The 20,777-nt window shown below is 42.0% G+C and overlaps 1 protein-coding gene across 2 annotated transcripts in view; it reads left to right on the top strand.

The window, feature by feature from the left end:
• Positions 1–473: 473 nt before the first annotated feature.
• SLC2A13 (solute carrier family 2 member 13) overlaps positions 474–20,777 on the top strand; it is a 487,541-nt gene continuing 467,237 nt past the window's right edge. Inside the window, exon 1 of one of the 2 annotated variants that reach the window (XM_043886959.1) lies at positions 474–1,323. In XM_043886959.1, the coding sequence (XP_043742894.1) occupies positions 765–1,323 (559 nt within the window). In that variant the 5' untranslated portion in view covers positions 474–764. The remainder of the gene's footprint in view (positions 1,324–20,777) is intronic. The other variant, XM_043886951.1, reaches the window with a different exon arrangement.

A 20,777-nucleotide genomic window follows, 5' to 3' on the forward strand; every position in this document is an offset into this window, starting at 1 on the left:
AAGAAATAAGATGTATCGTTCCTTTAAAATAAACATAAAGTGAGGAGGGACTGGCGATAAGAAACTGACTTGCTCCGGAACAGATTCATTTATATCACTGTATTATAAAAGGAAGGAAGGGTACTTGCTATATGCCATAAAAGGATATTTTTTCCTAGGCCCTTCCAGCCTTGGCCATCCTCAGGCTTTTCTAAGTGGTTCTCTCCTCGCCTTCCGAAACCGTGCAATCATCGTAAGCTATTTCTCCGGGTCCGGAAGCCTAGTACCGGGCTGGCAAACACTGGCTTGCCCCTCAGCTGCGACCCCCAAACTACGGGACTCGGAGCAGTTAAGAAACCGAGAGCCACTTTAGAAGGAGCCTAGGTCACAGGTCGCGCTCGATCGGGAGGTGGGGTTTGGGGGTCCGGGGTGGGCTGAGGCTGGCACCGCCCGGGCAGGGGCGGGGCGTCTCGGGCCGGCCCCGCCGGCTGGGGCTGCACGTGACCCGCGGCCCCACCTCCCGCCTGCTCCGCAGCGCCAGCTCGGCAGGCGCGGGGCGTGAGTCTCGAGTGAGACCCGCCAGGCTCCAACTCCGCAGAGCCGGGGCCGGCGGGCAGCAACTTTCTCCCCGGAGTGGCCGCGGCGGCGGCTGCTACCGTGGCAGGCGGAGCGGGAGCCGGGAGGAGGAAGGCGGTGGTTCCTTGTGCCCGCGCGGGCTGTCCAGCCCTCCGAAACCGCCAGCCCGCGGAGCCTCGTTCCCCCGGGCAGCCCCGGGCCCCTGCCTTATGTCCCGCAAGGCGAGCGAGAATGTGGAGTACACGCTGAGGAGCTTGAGCAGCCTCATGGGCGAGCGCCGCAGGAAGCAGCAGGAGCCGGACGCGGCGAGCACGGCCGGGGAGCGCAGCCTTCTGGCGGCCGCGGAGTCGAGCGCCAGCCTGCAGGGCGCGGGCGCGGGCGGCGGCGGCGGCGTCGGGGACCTGGAGCGCGCGGCGCGGCGGCAGTTCCAGCAGGACGAGACCCCCGCCTTCGTGTACGTGGTGGCAGTCTTCTCGGCGCTGGGCGGCTTCCTGTTCGGCTATGACACCGGGGTGGTGTCGGGGGCCATGCTGCTGCTCAAGCGGCAGCTCAGCCTGGACGCGATGTGGCAGGAGCTGCTCGTGTCCGGCACGGTGGGGGCGGCCGCCGTCTCGGCGCTGGCCGGCGGGGCCCTCAACGGCGTCTTCGGCCGCCGCGCCGCCATCCTGCTGGCCAGTGCCCTCTTCACCGCCGGCTCCGCGGTGCTGGCCGCGGCGAACAACAAGGAGACGCTGCTCGCCGGCCGCCTGGTTGTGGGGCTCGGCATCGGTGAGTTCCGGCTTCGCCAAGAGCGCCTGCGGGGCCCCTGGCGACTCCGCCCTTGCCCCTGGTCCCCCCTTCAGGGTCCCCGTCGAGTGTGGCCAGCTCCCGAGGATACTTCGCATCTCTTGCGCCTGTTCTGGGAGCCCATCTGTTTGTTAGTCCGGCCTCGCAGTCTGCCCCCGGGGCGGGCGTGGGGGTGGGGGAGCGCTGTGGTCTCCCCCGAGCCCACGTGGACCCTGTCGCCCACGGGCAAGTGAATCCGCGTGATCGTTGCCTCTCTAAGCCCTTCCCGGAACCCGGCTCCTCACCAGCCGTTTCCTTGATTCAGCCCTACCTGATGTCTATCTAAGAGCTTAGGAGGCAGGATAGATATCTTTACTCTCCAACGTTGGCTCACTTTTTCCTCCCCTGCTAGATAGACCCTTGCCTCTTCTAGGATTCCGATCTCCGAACCCAATCAGTCTTAAAAGATAGAGTAAGAGAATTTGTAAAGTTCCTCAAGTCATCTGGACTCTCTTTGCTGCTCCTCACTTTCCTTCTCGAGTCATTTATCTTTAGGGTAGAGTATTATTTTATTCTCTTCTTTTGAGTTTACTTTTTATATTGCCTTTTTGCTTTCCTCCCCCCCCCACCCCCGCCCCAGATAAATTCTTGACTTTTCTGTTTTTCTGACCTTTTCCTTTAAATCTGTATTCACCCATTCTCCTTTTTGTTTTGTCTCTCCTGCTTTCCCTTGGGTCTTGTTCACCTCCTAAATTCACTTTGAAACTATTCGCCCTGTGGATAAATGCCCAGCAAGGTAGATGTTTGCAGTTTTCTGCCAAAATGAAGGGATTGAGGTTCCCTTGGGATTGGTTTTTCACCCTGGTAGCTGAGCAGGGGAGGTGCAGTTGGCAAGTTCTTGGCAGATGGAAGCTGTTTGGAATCTGCGCAGTATTATTAGAAAGCACTTTTGAGACAAAAGTGGGGGTTGAGACTTAAATCTCACTAGTAATTTTTGTAAGGCATGCCGCTGATGCTTTTTATTGTTTCCTTTCATGATTCAGTTTCTTGTTTCCTTTAGGGTGCTGTTGAAGTGTTTCTTCCCTGTGGCTGGGGATTGATGAAAGAGCCCTTGAAACTAGGGCTCCTGGTGATCTGTCCATTCACCACTTGTTTGACGTTTATGCTTTTCACCTTTTCTCTGTAGACTCTATGGGGCAGAGATCCCTATTTATACAACTCCACATGTAGGAACCGTAACCCGAAACCCAGCTCACTGCACTTTATATCCAGAATTGGTTATTACTGATTTCCCTTTCATTTGTTGATTGCAGTATTAATTAGTGAAGCAGGGCAAGGCTCTCAGTTAAATGTTAAGTTGGCTTATTAAAGCCTAAAATGACCAAAAGGTACAATAGAAATGAAACCTCTCTGTAAGAAGTACCTAGTGCCTTCAGGATCCTCCTCTCAGCATTCTCTGCGTGGGACAACAGATTACCTTTTTTTGTTTCTTCTGATATTGAAATAATGTAATTTTAGGTAGCAGGATTTGTTCAGTAAGACTGAGTCTTTTTTGTGATTTTGGAATTCAATACTGTTTTGCAGGGATCTCTCAGTGAAGTTTCCTAGTGTTTAGCTATGGCAAGTATTGGATATTTGGGTATTATGTTTAGTCTTTTATCTGATAGGAAAATCAAGCCCCTGTTGTGTGTTTAAGGGCCCTTTCCAGATGAGCAGAACAGTGAGGAACATTTATGCTTCAGTAAGAGTGGCTGGGCAGGGTTAGAGCAAGGTAGAACTAGCTAAGCTCTGTAGGAAAGGCTCACAGAGAGGGTTGTTAATTAAAAGAGGGTACAGTTACCCCAAGAGAGAAAAGCCTAAGCTCTTCCAGATGGAAATGGTATGTTGATAAGTAGTGTTTTGACAGTAGAGATAAGGAAAGGACTTTCTAGGCCAAACCTGGGAATGAGCAAAGAAAGGAAACCATAGGCCATACTTGAGGAAGAAGGTGGATGCAGCAAAGAGGATGAAGCAAGGGGTAAGGTTGGAGAAAGGTTGGTGTGCAAGAGCAGCATGTGTGTCTCTGGCACCAGGGTTGCTTGCCTGATATTGCAGCTAGTTCATTTAGTGCTGGTATGGCCTGTCTTGGAGAAGGCAATGGCACCCCACTCCAGTCCTCTTGCCTGGAAAATCCCATGGACGGAGGAGCCTGGTGAGCTGCGGTCCATGGGGTCACTAAGAGTCTGACACGACTGAGCAACTTCGCTTTCACTTTTCACTTTCATGCATTGGAGAAGGAAATGGCAACCCACTCCAGTGTTCTTGCCTGGAGAATCCCAGGGACGGGGGAGCCTGGTGGGCTGCTGTCTATGGGGTCGCACAGGGTCGGACACGAGCAGCAGCAGCAGCATAGCCTGTCTTACTCATGGAGGAGCACCACTTAGACTGGAAGCCCTGATAGAAAGTTGCGTGAAAAGCTCTCCTCACTTATACAATGAAGAATGTTTTAAGGTTATAAACAGATTTTCAAAGAGGCCACGTTACACATCACCACCTTTCAAATTAGGATCTATGCGATGCTTGTAATTGTATTTGTAAAATTCTTAAAAACTCACAAAGACTGGTAACCATTCAAAAAAGAAATTACAAATACTTTTAGCTACAAGGAAATGAGTCCTTAGGATGAGCATTTTTTTTTTTTTAGGGATACAAAATTAGTTTTACTTGTTTACTACACTGAATCTGAATTTATATCATGCTTTTTAAAGTAGTTAGATTTTGTGTGTCAGGAGGTTTTTGTTTCTTATTATCCTTTTGATATTTAGTAAATATTGAAGAATAACTTTGTGTCTTCTGGTATATTTGTCATGGAAATTTCTTTCTTCTACAGATTTACCTCTGGTAAACATAAAGCCCATCAGGACAGGGTTTTTTGTTCATTTTGTTCACCAATGTACAGTACTCTCAGCCTGCAGGAGGCACTTGTACTTTAATTAAATGAGTGTATGGTGAGCAGAAGCATTAAAAAATTGCATTGCTGATAGGGTATCAAAGTATGTAAGGATTGTTATCTTTTTAGGGTATTGTAGAATACTTGAAAGACTCTATAAGGGTTTTAGTTTGTTCATTTCAGTTCAGCCGCTCAGTCGTTTCCTACTCTTTGAAACCCCATGGACTGCAGCACATCAGGCCTCCCTGTCCATCACCAACTCCTGGAGTTTACTTAAACTCATGTCCGTTGAGTCAGTGATGCCATCAAACCATCTCATCCTCTGTCGTCCCCTTCTCCTCCCACCTTCAATCTTTCCCAGCATCAGGGTCTTTTCCAATGAGTTAGTCCTTCACATCAGGTGGCCCAAGTACTGGAGCTTCAGCTTCAGCATCAGTCCTTCGAATGAATATTCAGGACTGATTTTCTTTATGACTGACTGGTTGGATCTCCTTGCAGTCCAAGGGACTCTCAAGAGTCTTCTCCGACACCACAGTTCAAAAACATCAATTCTTCCGTGCTCAGCTTTCTTTATGGTTCATCCATACAGACTATTGGAAAAACCATAGCTTTGACTAGATGGACCTTTGTCGGCAGAGTAATGTCTCTGCTTTTTAATATGCTATCTAGGTTGGTCATAGCTTTTCTTCCAAGGAGCAAGCATCTTTTAATTTCATGGCTGGAGTCACCATTGGCAGTGACTTTGGAGCCCAAGAAGATAAAAGTCTGTCCTTGTTTCTCCATCTATTTGCCATGGAGTGATGGCATATAGATGGAGAGCATCACGATGAACCAAGCTAGTGGAGGTGATGGAATTTAGTTTGTAATAGTTTAATGAAATCATTTACTTGTTTAATAAATGCTAATTAAGTTTCATGATTGATTCTTTAACTTTTGGAGTAGGCAGTAGTTAGATAAAAATTCCACCCTGGAGGTATTCATTCTCTAATGGAACAGAAAGGCCATCAACAAGCATTTAAAGTACAGTAGAGGGTTCTATAACTCCCATGGGAAACAGAAGACTAAGCAGTTGCATTTTGGGGGAGGAAGAAAATAGAACAAATAATTAAGGAGGTTTTATGGAGATATTTAAATTGGGGTTTGGAGGGTGAGTAGGAGTTCAACAGATTTACAGAGATCCTTGAAAGAAGCTATTATTTTTTAGTGTTTTAGTATGGGATAGGTACCCTGCTGTTTTTACACATGTTATCTCATTTAATCCTTTTAGCTCTAGAAACAGGTCTCCTTTTGCTGGATGCATACCTTATAGGTAGTGTGGGTTCCGGACCGCAGCTATAAGCTTACCCAGGTATTTCTTAAATAAGACTTGAAAGTCGGAATTACCCCTTGATCCATGTTAGCAGGATGTTATGTTAGCAGGCATTAAAGCAACATCAATCTTGTACATCTTCAGAACTCTTGGGTAACCAGGTGCATTGTCAGTGAGCAGTAATATTTTGCAGGGAATCTTTTCTGAGCAGTAGGTCTCGATAGAGGGCTTGACATATTCAGGAAACTGTGTTGTAAACAGATGTGCTATCATCCAGGCTTTGTTCCATTTGTAGAGCATAGGCAGGGTAGATGTAGCCTAATTCTTAAGGGCCCTGGGAGTTTTAGAATGGTAAATGAACATCGGTTTTGACTTAAAGTCACCAGCTGCATTAGCCCTTGACAAGAGGGCCAGCCTGTCCTTTGAAACCCTGAAGCCAGGTATTGACTTCTCTTGTAGAAGTCCTAGAAGGAATCTTTTAATATAAGGCAGTTTCGTGTATGCTGAAAATCTGTTGTTTAGTGTAGCCACCTTCATCACTTATCCTAACTGTGTCGTCTGGGTTCCTTGCTGCAGCTCCTCTATCAGTTCTTGCTGCCTCACTTGTGCTTTTGTATTATGGAGAGGGTTTCTTTCCTTGGGCTTAATGAATCAACCTCTGCTAGCTTCACACTTCTGCATCCTTCTCACTTCTCTTAACCTTCATATAATTGAAGAGAGGCCCTTCTTGGTCTTCCCTAGTGGCTCAGATGGTAAAGAATCTGCCTTCAATGTGGGAGTCCTGGGTCGATTCCTGGGTCGTGTAGATCCCCTGGACCCACTCCAGTATTCTTGCCTGGAGGATTCCATGGACAGAGGAGCCTGGCGGGCTACAGCCCATGGGGTCACGAAGAGTTGGACAGGACTGAGCGACTGAGTGCACACACAGGCCCTTCTCTGGATTAGGCTTTGGCTTAAGGAAATATTTTAGCTGGTTTGATCATCTGTCAGACCACTACAGCTTTCTCTGAATTAGCAGTAGGGCTGTTTTGCTTTCTTATCATTCTTGTATTCACTAGAGTTCAGTTCAGTTCAGTTCAGCCGCGCAGTTGTGTCCGACTCTTTGTGACCCCATGGACTGCAATACACCAGGCCTCCCTGTCCATCACCAACTCCTGGAGTTTACTCAAACTCATGTCCATCATTCAGTGATGCCATCAAACCATCTCATCCTCTGTTGTCCCCTTCTCCTCTTGCCCTCAGTCTTTCCCAGCATCAGGGTCTTTTCCAGTGAGTCAGTTCTTCACATCAGGTGGCCAAAGTATTGGAGCTTCAGCTTCAGCATCAGTTCTTCCAATGAATATTCAGGGCTGATTTCATTTATGACTGACTGGTTGGATCTCCTTGCAGCCCAAGGGACTCTCAAGAGTCTTCTCCAACACCACAGTTCAAAAACATCAATTCTTCCGTGCTCAGCTTTCTTTATAGTCCAACTCTCACATCCATACATGACGATTGGAAAAACCATAGCTTTGATTAGACGGACCTTTGTCGGCAAAGTAATGTCTCTGCTTTTTAATATGCTATCTAGGCTGGTCATAGCTTTTCTTCCAAGGAGCAAGCGTCTTTTAAAATTTCATGGCTGCAGTCACCATCCGCAGTGATTTTGGAGCCCCGCCAAATAAAGTCTCTCACTGTTTCCATTGTTTCTCCATCTATTTGCCATGGAGTAATGGGACCAGATGCCATGATCTTAGTTTTTTGAATGTTGAGTTTTAAACCAGCTTTTTCACTCTCCTCTTTCAGTTTCATCAAGAGGCTCTTTAGTTCTTTTCACTTTCTGCCCTAAGGGTGGTGTCATCTGTGTATCTGAGGTTATTGATATTTCTCCTGGCACTTTTGAGTCCAGCTTGTGCTTTATCCAGCCCAGTATTTCGCATGATGTACTCTGCATATAAGTTAAATAAGCAGGGTGACAGTATACAGCCTTGACATACTCCTTTCCCTATTTGGAACCAGTCTGTTGTTCCATGTCCAGTTCTAACTGTTGCTTCTTGACCTGCATACAGGTTTCTCAAGAGGCAGGTCAGGTGGTCTAGTATTCCCATCTCTAAGAATTTTCCACAGTTTGTTGTGATCTATACAGTCAAAGTCTTTGGCGTAATCAATAATTCAGAAGTAGATTTTTTCTGGAATTTGGTTTGCTTTTTCTATGATCCAGTGGATGTTGGCAATGTGATCTCTGGTTCCTCTGCCTTTTCTAAATCCAGCTTGAACATCTGGAGGTTCATGGTTCATGTGCTGTTGAAGCCTGGCTTGGAGAATTTTATTCACTGGAGTAGTACTTGTAATGTCCTTCTACTTTGCCGTTGCAGTTTGGCTCACTGGTGCAAAGGCCTAGCTTGTGGCGTGTCTTGGCTTGAGTCATGCCTTCCTCACTGAGTTTAGTCATTTCTAGCTTTCATTTAAAGTAAGAGACCTGTGATTCTTCTCTTCACTCTGATCTGACACTTAGAAACTGTTAAACGCAGGCATGTTAATTGGACTAATTTAAATATTGTGTGTCTCTGGGAAACAGGGAGGCCTGGGAGATGGGGAGACAGGCTGGGGAGCCAGTGGTTCCTGGAGCAATCAGAACAGACACAACGTTCCCATCTTCTGTGGTCTGGTTTGTGGCGCCACAAAACAATTGCTTTAGTAACATCAAAGATCGCTGATTGTCCTTCATCGTAACAATTATAATCATAATGAAAGAGTTGGGAATATTGTGAGAATTACCAGAATGTGACCCAGAGACTTGAAGTAAGCAAGTACTACTGGAAAAATAGTGCCAATAGACTTGTTCCATCAAGGGTTGCCACAGACCTTCATTTTGTAAAACATTTAGTGTCTTTAAAGCCCAGTAAAGCAAGGTATGCAATAAAATAAGTTATAGCAGTTAAATGATGAGGACACTAATGCAAAATCAGAATGAAAAAAACAGAACCTTGGAGTCTTTTGCTCTTTTCAGTTAGTGAGTGTTTAAGCTCGAGTAACCAGTGAGTGTAAAGACACCAAAAAGTCCAAGCAGTTTATGAAGCAAAAAGTGACTGAAGGGTGGTGATGGGTCAGTTATGACCCTGGAATAATCTTTGTGGGAGGATTAGGCTGAATAGGGTTTAGTAGGTGTTGGCTATGCAGGGACCGTCTTTGGGGATTTTCAGTTGTAAATGATACCAGAGTAATATCCGTTGAATCTTTTTTTTAATTTTATTTTAAACCATTCTGCTTTTAAACTTTCACTTTTTCCTTCAAACTTCTGTCAACCTCCCCAAATGCAGGAGGCTGCAAATAAGAAAAAAAGTTAATTTAGGGTCTTAAGAGCTGTGATTCGGTATATAGAGAATCCGGTAACCCTGAAAGAGTGTTCCAAGGAACAGAAAGAATTAAGTAAAAGCAAAAGATCATGAGGTTGCTAAAAGTTGCCTGGTAAGATTTGTGATTGTCTCCATTCAAGGTGGAAAGTATCGATCCTTAAGAAATCAGTAGAATTAGAGTGCCTGCATGCTCAGTGGCTAATTTGCACCTGATTCTTTCTGACCCCATGGACTGTAGCCCGCCAGGTTCCTCTGTCCATGGGATTTCTCAGACAGGGATACTGGAGTGGGTTGTGATTTCCTTCTCCAGGGCATCTTCCCGACCCAGGGATTGAACCCGCATTTCCTGCATTAACAGGTGGGTTCTTTACCACTGAGGCACCAAGGAAGCCCTTAGAATTAGAGTAAGGTCCATTAAGTATCTTGAGTTCCTGGCTGGTGTTCTGTGTGACTTTGCCAGGTCAAAGTCAGATTCCCTCCAGGCTGAGAAATGCATTTGCTTAATGGCTGCCAGCTCTATTTAAAAGAGCTCTCTTAACAGTACTGACTCAATTTTGATTCTCCCTTGACACGTCTTGCTTCTTTGAATTTTGTAGTATTAGAAGTCCTTTGCTGAGATAGTTACTACTGGGTGGCTAAAACATGCAGTCATGAATTACTGAAACAGGAGGAGTAACAGGACCCTTCAACAGAATCTCTGAAAAACATAAAAGATACCAAGCTGTAGAGTATAATTGTTCAATCTATAATTAGAATGTATAAATATATTGAGAATCAATGATTCATGTAAAAGAAGCATCAGAAATCAGAGGTTTCTGATTGATTTTATGGGTTCATTTTCCTTGACTAGTTACAGCAAAATTAGCTTATCGCGTACCCATTCTGAAAATGGCATTGTTTACGTTTTGGTTTCATCAGAGGTTCTTTTGGTTCCTCTGGTCTCATCCTTGTCTTAAGTCCTGGGACCAGGCTTTTGCCAGTGTTCCTGCTCTACTACTTGACACCAGACTTTTTAAACTTGAAGACTCAAATTTCAAATAGACACAGATTTGTAAACTCAAGAGTTTATTGTATTTCTCCACTGTAATCTTATTTTTATATCCTTTGTACAGTTATTGGTTCTATCCTTGGGTTATGAAGATCCCTTGGGGTAGGGAAAGGCTACCCACTCCAGTATTCTGGCCTGGAGAATTCCATATGTATATATGGAGTATAGTCCATGGGGTCTCAAAGAGTCGGGCATGACTGAATGACTTTCACTTTCACTTATACAGTTATATTTTTTATGAGTTTATTTAGCAAAGTTATACCTACAATCAGAGTTTTCAGGCATGGCTAGGTACAAAAGGATTGAAAGAGTGTGAGTTTGCGCGTTTTGCTTCATTTGATTGTTGTCTGTGATCTTATATCTCTCATGCATAACACACAGACAAGGTTGCTGTGAAGAAGCAGAGTATAAGAACATAATACTGTTACCATTGTTAGCATGTCCATAGCCAAAAAGCACAGAACGTGATTTCGCCCTTTTCCTATGGCGTTGGCATTTACTGCTAATTGTAAGTGATGATTTAGCATCTGTGTGGGGCATATCAAAGAGTGTCCCGATTCAGACATTTACTGGTGTTCAAAACCTTTACCGGGAATGGGCTTGTTAATCTATACAGCACTGGGTTTGCTGAATTCATCTTAACTTTACACCAGTTTCTTCTCTGTCGCCCTCTGTGCCAGTACTGCTCTACTGGACCACCGTTTGCAGCTGCTTTGCAGCTTTTAATGAGTATGTTATGGCCTTTTGAGTAATACTTTTCAAAAATATCAGTCTTTTTTTCAAAGAGTACTTTGAACTTGTGTCCTTTAATGCAAAGCAAATTTAAAATCTTGTTTGATTAAAAAGTCATGCAATGCTGAGACTAATATCAATGAAAAATTTATTTAAGGTAAACAAAGATAGAATCAGACAGATTTTTAGATGATCAGATAGTGCTGTTTTTTTTTGTAACCAACTTTGTTCCCTTCCCCAGCCCCCACAATTTGTTTCAGTTTTATGTTCTTTTAAAGCAGAATTTCTATATTGGATTTATGCTCTCTACTGGTATGCAACTGACAGGTCAAGTAAAGCTTCATTTGACCTCTGTTTCCTTGTTTCATAAACATTATGCGCAATGCCCCACCCCTCTTTGATTCCACACTTTTATGTCTGCTGGAGTTGACAGTATAGAGTTACAGTGAGAATTATGACCTAATTATGTTTGCCTAGTAGTATTGCATGGCCCTCCTTGCGTGAGCTGTCAGAGAGATGACGTGAGTGTTAATGTGAGATCTGTGATGTTGTTCATATGACTTCTGTCTTAAACATTTTTCTTTTTCATCCATCCATACTTCCCTCTTCTGTATTTTAAGCTCAAAGTAAGAACATAGTCTGATTCATACTAATGTCTTTGGGTTTAATACCTCTGGTGATGTAGAACCTGCTGGTAGATCTCACACAGCAAGCAGTCTTCACCATCTTTACTCAAAAGCGCATAATACTGTTTTTCTTTTTTCTTCCTGATTGAACTTGGTACCTTTATGCCTCCTTCCTGTATTCACCTCTTTTCATTTCCTTGCTTTTCTTTTTCTTTGACTTCATAGTGAAGAGGAAGCAACACTTTTATAGAGGAAACTTTCATTGAAGGAAAGTCTGTACTCAGCAGAAAACCCCAAAACATTTTCCACATATGAAATTTAACTTCCCTGGATGTATAGAGGAAACAAAATAGCCAAGTGTTACAGATAAGTCTAAACTCAAGTGGGGAGACAGCATGATTCACACTTAGGTCTTTTATTAGATATTGGCGCCATTGTTTAGAATGGTGTGTTCTGAAATATGTGTCTAAGTCCACACAGCCGAAGCCTCGTTTCACAATAGGCTGAGCAGTGTGCTGGGGCCCCCAGGACCACAGTGCCCAGCATCACGGTGGAACCAGCATCCTTCTGTACTGATTTTAGTATCTCCCTAGTCACTTCAAGGCAGAACGTGACTTGGAAATGGATTTAGCTGCCAACACCCTGGGAGTGATATCTTACCTTTCATGTACTGCTTACTCTGTGCCAGATACTCTTCTAAATATTTTACTTATATTCATATAATTTTCATAATAACCCGGTGAGATAACACTATTACCAGCACACTTCATTGTGCTTTACAGATGATTGTGCTTTTTACAGAATGAAGCTTTGTGGCATTCCCGCATTGAGTTCATCAGTGCCATTTCACCAGTGTATTTGCTCACTTTGTGTCCATTTGTCACATTTTGGTAATTGTTGCAATATTTCAAGCTTTTTCATTTTTATTATATTTGTTATGATGACTTGTGATCAGTGATCTTTTGTTACCATTGGAAAAGATTAGAACTTGGTGGAGGCTCAGATAATGATTAATGTTTTTCAGCAATAAAGTTTAAAAAAATATATATATGTATTATTGAAGTATAGTTGACTTACAGTGTTTCAGGTACACAGCAAGGCAATTCAGTTATACAAATACAAAAAACCATATGTTATTTTTGAAATTATTTTCCATCATAGGTTATAACAAGATATTGACTATAGTTCCCTATGCTATACAGTAAACCTTTGTTGCTTATTGCATATTTCTATTTTTAAATCAAATGTAGCATTCTGTTCATAATATGTCAAACAAGTGGAATCAAAATGTCATATTTTTTAGGCAAAAAATCATAAGTTTTCTAAAACATATATATTATACATATTTATATTTATACACAAAAGCTTTTCTGCTACAGTTAATAAGCCTTGAGAAAGAACATCCAAAAAAAAAAGAGAAATTGGAGAACATAAACTAAAGAAATGGGAGCACTGAATATGAAATAGAAAAAGTGAAACAAACTAGATAAAAGTAAAAATCATCATAGAGTCCAGTTGTTTTTATTTTTATTTTCATTTTTTCATTTATTTTTATTAGTTGGAGGCTAATTACTTTACAATATTGTAGTGGTTTTTGCCATACATTGACATGAATCAGCCACGGATTTACATGTGTTCCCCATCCCTATGTTTTTAAACATGACTGCTCATTAGAAACATCTGGAGCTCTGGAGAAGAAAATTAATACCTGAGCATTTGTAGTTTTCAAAAAATTTCAAGATAATGTTGATATGCATCTGGATTTTAAAAAGTCATTACAGGTTTTTCTATTAGATCCTAGTTCTGTGATAGAGTTCTGTTATTTTTCTGTTGCCCAATCATGATGCAGTGGTATTAAGTGAGTAATAGTTACATAATCACAGTAGTAAAAGACGCTCATCAGTTTTCACAATCAATAGCCAGACAAAAAAATAATAAACGATAATTAACAATTGCAGGCCATAATGGGAACATGAGTAACTTTAACAATATAAAATAAATACATAGCATTGGGGGGGGTGGGTCAAGCAGAGTGATGTGATAAGTGGAAGTGCATACATGCACATGTTTTCATCAACCCAGCCAGAGTATGTCTTTTGGTTGGTGCATTTAATCCATTTACATTTAGGGTAATTATCAATATCTATGATCCTGTTATCATTTTCTTAATTGTTTTGGGTTTATTTTCAGTAGGTCTTTTCCTTCTCTTGTGTTTGCTGCCTAGAGAAGTTCCTTCAGCATTTGTTGTAAAGCTGGTTGGGTGGTGCCGAATTCTCTTTAACTTTTGCTTGTCTGTAAAGCTTTTGATTTCTCCATCAAATCTGAATAAAGTCTTGCTGAGTAGATTATTCTTGGTTATAGGCTCTTCCCTTTCATCACTTTGAATATATCATGCCATTCCCTTTTGGCTTGTAGAGTTTCTGTTGAGAAATCAGCTGAGAGCCTGATGGGAGTTCCCTTGTATGCTATTTGTTATTTTTCCCTTGTTGCTTTTAATATTTTCTCTCTGTCTTTAATTTTTGTCAGTTTGATTACTGTGTGTCTTGGTGTGTTCCTCCGTGGGTTTATCCTGCCTGGGCTCTCTGTGCTTCCTGGACGTGGTTGACTATTTCCTTTCCCATGTGAGGGAAGTTTTCAGCTATTATCTCTTCAAATATTTTCTCAGGTCCTTTCTTTCTCTCTTCTTCTGGTCCCCTAAAATGCGAATGTTGGTGTGCTTATTGTTGTCCCAGGGGGTTCTTAGGCTATCTTCATTTCTTTTTTTTTTTTTTTCTATATTCTGTTCTAACAGTGATTTCCACCATTCTATCCTCCAGGTCATTTATCCGTTCTTCTGCCTCAGTTATTCTGCTGTTGATTCCTTCTAGTGTGTTATTCATTTCTATTGTTTGTTCTTTAGTTCTTTTCTAGGTCTTTGGTAAATATTTCTTACATCTTCTCAATCTTTGCCTCCATTGTTTTCGCAAGATCCTAGATCATCTTCACTATCATTATTCTGTATTCTTTTTTCTGGAAGGTTGCCTCTCTGCACTTGATTTAGTTGTTTCTCTTCATTTCTCTTCATTTAGTTTCATTTAGTTTCTCTTCATTTAGTTGTTTCCCTTCATCTGGGACAAAACTTTATGCTTTTTCATCGTGATTGACTTTCTGTACTCTGGTTTTTGTTTTAGGTGCTGTGACTGCTGCTGCTTTTTTCTTCTGCCCGCCCTCTGATCAGAGGCTTGTGTAAGCTTCCTGATGGGAGTCACTGTAATGAGAAAAACTGGGTCTTGCTCTGGTGGGCAGGGCTTTGCTCAGTTCAGTTCAGTTGCTTAGTCGTGTCCGACTCTTTGCGACCCCATGACTGCAGCACGCCAGGGCTTCCTGTCTGTCAACAACTCCCGGAGTTTACTCAAATTCATGCCCATCGAGTCGGTGATGCCATCCAACCATCTCATCCTCTGTTGTCCCCTTCCCCTCCTGCCTTCAATCTTTCCCAGCATCAGGGTCTTTTCCAGTGAGTCAGCTCTTTGCATCAGGTGGCCGAAGTAGTGGAGTTTCAGCTTCAACATCAGTCATTCCAATGAACACCCAGGACTGATCTCCTCTAGGATGGACTGGTTGGATCTCCTTGCAGTCCAAGGGACTCTCAAGAGTCTTCTCCAGCATCACAGTTCAAAAGCATCAAGTCTTCGGTGCTCAGCTTTCTTTATAGTCCAACTCTCACATCCATACATGACCACTGGAAAAACCATAGCTTTGACTAGATGGACCTTTGTTGGCAGAATAATGTCTCTGCTTCTTAATGTGCTGTCTATGTTGGTCATAGCTTTTCTTCCAAGGAGCCAGCGTCTTTTAAAATTTCATGGCTGCAGTCACCATCTGCAGTGATTTTGGAGTGCAGAAGAATAAAGTCTGTCATGTTTCCATTGTTGCCCCATCTATTTCCCATGAAGTGATGGGACCAGATGCCATGATCTTAGTTTTCTAAAGGTTGAGTTTTAAGCCAACTTTTTCACTTTCCTCTTTCACTTTCCTCAAGAGGCTCTTTAGTTCTTCTTTGTTGTCTGCCATAAGGGTGGTGTCATCTGCATATCTGAGGCTGTTGATATTTCTCCTGGCAGTCTTGATTCCAGCTTGTGCTTTATCCAGCCCAGCATTTCTCATGATGTACTCTGCATATAAATTAAATAAGCAGGGTGACAATTTATAGCCTTGATGTACTCCTTTCCCTGTTTGGAACCAGTCTGTTGTTCCATGTCCAGTTCTAGCTGTTGCTTCCTGACATACAGATTTCTCAAGAGGCAGGTCATGTGGACTGGTATTCCCATCTCTTTCAGAATTTTCCACAGTTTGTTGTGATCCACATAGTCAAAGGCTTTGGCGTAGTCAATAAAGCAGAAATAGATGTTTTTCTGGAACTCTCTTGCTTTTCCAGTGATCCAGAAGATGTTGGCAATGTGATGTCTGGTTCCTCTGCCTTTTCTGAATCCAATTTGAACACCTGGAAGTTCATGGTTCATGTACTGTAGAAGCCTGGCCTGGAGAATTTTGAGCATTACTTTACTAGCGTGTGAGATGAGTGCAATTGTGTGGTAGTTTGAGGATTCTTTGGCATTGCCTTTCTTTGGGATTGCAATGAAAACTGACCTTTTCCAGTCCTGTGACCACTGCTGAGTTTTCCAAATTTGCTGGCATATTGAGTGCAGCACTTTCACAGCATCATTTTTTAGGATTTGAAATAGCTCAACTAGAATTCCATCACCTCCACTAGCTTTGTTGGTAGTGATGCTTCCTAAGGCCTACTTGACTTGGCATTCCAGGATGTCCTGCTCTAGGTGAGTGATCACACCATTGAGATTATCTGGGTTGTGAAGATCTCTTTTGTACAGTTCTTCTGTGTATTCTTGCCACCTTTTCTTAATATCTTCTGTTTCTGTTAGGTCCATACCATTTCTGTCCCTTATTGTGCCCATCTTTGCATGAAGTGTTCCTTTGGTATCTCTAATTTTCTTGACGAGATCTCTAGTCTTTCCCATTCTGTTGTTTTCCTCTATTTCTTTGCACTGATCATTGAGGAAGGCTTTTGTATCTCTCCTTTGTATTCTTTGGAACTCTGCATTCAGATTGGGTATGTCTTTCCTTTTCTCTTTTGCCTTTTGCTTCTGTTTTCACAGCTATTTGTAAGGCCTCCTCAGACAGCCATTTTGCTTTTTTCATTTCTTTTTCTTGGGGATGGTCTTGATCCCTGCCTCCTGTATAGTGTCACGAACCTCTGTCCATAGTTCTTCAGGCACTCTATCAGATCTAGCCCCTTGAATCTATTTCTCACTTCTACTATATAATCGTAAGGGATTTGATTTTGATCATACCTGAATGGTCTAATGGTTTTCCCTACTTTATTCAGTTTAAGTCAGAATTTGACAATAAAGAGTTTATGACCCAAGCCATAGTCAGCTCCTGGTCTTATTTTGCTGACTGTATAGAGCTTCTCCATGTTTGGCTGCAAAGACTATAATCAGTCTGATTTTGGTATTGACCATCTGGTGATGTCCATGTATAGAGTCTTCTTTTGTGTTGTTGGAAGAAAGTGTTTGCTATGACCAGTGTATTCTCTTGGCAAAAGTCCATTAGCCTTTGTCCTGCTTCATTCTGTACTCCAAGGGCAAATTTGCCTGTTACTCCAGACATTTCTTGACTTCCTACTTTTGCATTCCAATCTCCTCTAAGGGAAAGGACATTTTGTTTTCAGTGTTAGTTCTAGAAGGTCTTGTAGGTCTTCATAGAACCATTCAACTTCAGCTTCTTCAGCATTACCGGTTGGGGCATAGACTTGGATTACTGTGATATTGAATGGTTTGCCTTGGAAATGAACAGAGATTATTCTGTTGTTTTTGAGATTGCATTCAAGTACTGCATCAGTCTCTTTTGTTGACTGTGATGGCTGCTCCATTTCTTCTAAGGGATTCTTGCCCACAGTAGTAGATATATGGTCATCTGAGTTAAATTCACCCATTCTAGTCTATTTTAGTTCGCTGATTCCTAAAATGTGGACGTTTACTCTTGTCATCTCCTGTTTGACCACTTCCAATTTGCCTTGATTCATGGACCTAATATTCCAGGTTCCTATGCAATATTGCTCTTTAAAGCATCAGACTTTGCTTCCGTCACCAGCCACATCCACAACTGGGTGTTGTTTTTGCTTTGGCTCTGTCTCTTCGTTCTTTCTGGAGTTATTTCTCCAGTGATGTCCAGTAGCATATTGGGCACCTACCGACCTAGGGAGTTTATCTTTCAGTGTTCTATCTTTTTGCCTTTTCATACTGTTCATGGGATTCTTAAGGCAAGAATACTGAAGTGGTTTGCCATTCCCTTCTCCGGTGGACCATGTTTTTTCAGAACCCTCCTCCATTACCTGTCCATCTTGGGTGGCCCTACATGGCATGGCTCATAGTTTCATTGAGTTAGACAAGGCTGCAGTCCATGTGAGCAGATTGGTTATTTTTCTGTGATTTTTGTCTTCAGTCTGTCTGCCCTTTGATGAAGAAGGGTAAGAGGCTTATGGAAGCTTCCTGATGGGAGGGACTGGCTGAGGGGGAAACTGGGTCTTGTTCTGATGGGCGGGGTCATGCTCATTAAATCTTTAGTCCAATTTTCTGTTGATGGGTGGGGCTGTGTTACTTCCCTGTTATTTACCTGGGGCCCAACTATGGTGGAGGTGATGAAGGTAATGGAGACCTCCTTCAAAAGGTCCCAAGCAGGCACTGCTACACTCAATACCCCCAGCCCTGCAGCAGGCCGCTGGGGACCCACGCCTCTGTCGGAGACTCCTGGGCACTCATGGGCAAGTCTGTGTCAGCCTCTTGTGGGGTCACTGCTCCTTTCTCCTGGGCTCTCTGGAAGACATACTGCCTGGACTCACACTCTGGCTGCAAACTTAACTACCTGGGTGATTGTGTCAGGTCTTGTGTTTTAGTTTCCTCTTCTGTAAAATGGTGATAAGACCTACCTCCTAGGGTAGTTATGAGGATTAAATGAATTCATTTTTATAAACATGCTTTTAAAGTTCTTGGCAAAGTTAAGGTGTCAGTGTTTGTTAAACATTCACCCATAAGATGTGTAACCTCGGGCATTAACTACTGTGTTCCTCAGTTTCCATGTGTCTAAAATGAGTGTTATGATAGTATTTAGAAAATAGGGTTGTTGTAGTAATTAAATGAGCTAATCCATGTAAAATATCTGTCAGTTAATGGTAATTCTTGGTATCAGCTGTACCATCCTGATCATGGCCTTAACATCTTTTGTAATCAATGGGAATTAAATAATCCTTGTATTTCTTTATCATAACAGATGGGTAAAACTTCCATAATATAAATTGAATAGTGAAACTTGAAAGACAGAGTGAATAGTTTAAAAGTGTGGCAGTACTCTTTCTTTCCTGCAATGCACAAGACCTGGGTTTGATCCCTGGGTCAGGAAGATCCCCTGGAGAAGAGAATGGCTACCCACTCCAGTATTTTTGCCTGGAGAATTTCATGGACATGAGGCAGGCTACAGATCATGTGGTTGCAAAGAGTTGGACATGAATGAGTGATTAACAATAACACTCCTCCTTTCAAGTGTTCAGGTATATTATGTAAAACTTATTTTCCAGCAAAACAGATGAAATTTTGAACTGGATATTGAAGAAATGTTACAGTCATTTCTAGAGAGAGAAGGGTGGAATGATAAATGTAAAGTATTGAGGAACGTAGGCAGTTTGTCTTGGCTAGGTGGAGAAGTTGAACAACAAAGTAAAAAATGTGAACCTGTTTGTTAGAGCTAGTAGTGAAGAACCAGTTGAAGCTGTGATGTTAGATCTGCCTTTGTAATGTAATATTTCATACGTCTACTTATAGACAAAATAGTTCAGTTATCAGTGGGAAAAAATATATGCCTTTTAAGAGATAAAGAAGGAATAGTGTTAGTAAAATCTGAAAAATAATAGTTTTGGAATAAAAACAATTTTAATAATGGAGGCTTTCATATAAAATTTCATTATCATGTTTTTGGGCCAAATCTAGTTTATGACTCCATGTCAGGAACTCATTCTTTACAACATAGCAAGAAAATTTGAAACTGAAATCCTGTGTATATTTCAGGGATTAAACATTAACCATTTAATATTTGCTTAGTTCCTCAGAGGGTAAAGCATCTGCCTGCAAGGTGGGAAACCCAGGTTCGATCCTCAGGTCGGGGAGATGCCCTGGAGAAGGAAATGGCAAGCCACTCCAGTACTCTTGCCTGGAAAATTCCATGGACAGAGGAGCCTGGTAAGGACAGTCCGTGAGATTGTAGAGTCGCACACGGATGGGCAGCTTCACTAGCAGCTGCTTATAGTTTTGAAAGAAAAATACAATGACTGAAAACAGGTTGTAAACACGTGTAACAATAGATTTAGATTCTTGAGATATAGTCATTATTAGAAATTAACATCAGTGTAAAATGTGAACCAGTTACTGATTACTGCTCTACCTAATTCTAATATTTTTTTTTCTAATTCTAATATTTACTGTAAAATTATAAAGAAAATAGCTTCTAGAACCCCTGCCTCCATTATTTTTGGGAGGACAAGTTTAGTCAGTGTACTGTGGCCCTCTGTGATTCTGTAGGTGAGTATAGTCAGGGTACCGTGGCCCTCCGTGATTTTGTAGGTGGGAGAGCACATGTATCTGGACTGTCTCAGAGGCCATGCAGGGCCCCTCTGCCCACCTGGCAGTGAAGTTGGTGAGGCTGGAAAACATAAAAAAACGCACAAAACCCCAAACTGTTTAAGTTCTTGGTCACGTCTCTTGAAAGCAAGCTTTTTGGTAACTCTTATGAAATCTTTCATTATATTTATTCCAATGTTAGGGAAATATTTAGAATTTTTAGGACTTTACTCTTCCTTTCTTTGCTGGTTTTTGTTTTTAAATGATTGTCAAAGGTAAGATTCATCCAGTACTGCAAATAACAGAATTCTAACAGTGTATCATTTTTTTTTCTTGAATATTCTTTTTATCTGTGAAAATAATAATCTTCATTGCCTGGGATATAATGCTTACTTAGTGGTAGTTTAGTAGAAATATTGTAAAATGTCAAAATATGGTAGATCCTAAAAGAAAGGCTATTCTTTATGCCTAAGTGTATGTGTATTTTATGTGCATTCACTCATTAACTAATGTTAGAACTTTCCTTAGATTGAGAGTGAATTAAGGGAAATGCCTAGAGTTTAGGTAAATTAATACTGTTAGTGACAGTGCTGAGATTCAAATCCAGGTTTCTGATCAAGGACCATGTGTGCCCTACCTGTCCACCATGTGATAAATGCAGTTTTTGATTGTGAAAGCTAAGCGCAGTTATAATGATATCTCCTAAGTTAGTATGTATAGGTGTGTATATATATATATATGTATAAAATATATAATATATTTTATGTGGTATAGTAGTATATTACTAAAAGCAGAAAAGATGAACTGAA

The sequence above is a fragment of the Cervus elaphus genome, chromosome 3, assembly GCF_910594005.1.
Source record: "Cervus elaphus chromosome 3, mCerEla1.1, whole genome shotgun sequence".
Classification (NCBI taxonomy): Eukaryota; Metazoa; Chordata; class Mammalia; order Artiodactyla; family Cervidae; genus Cervus; species Cervus elaphus.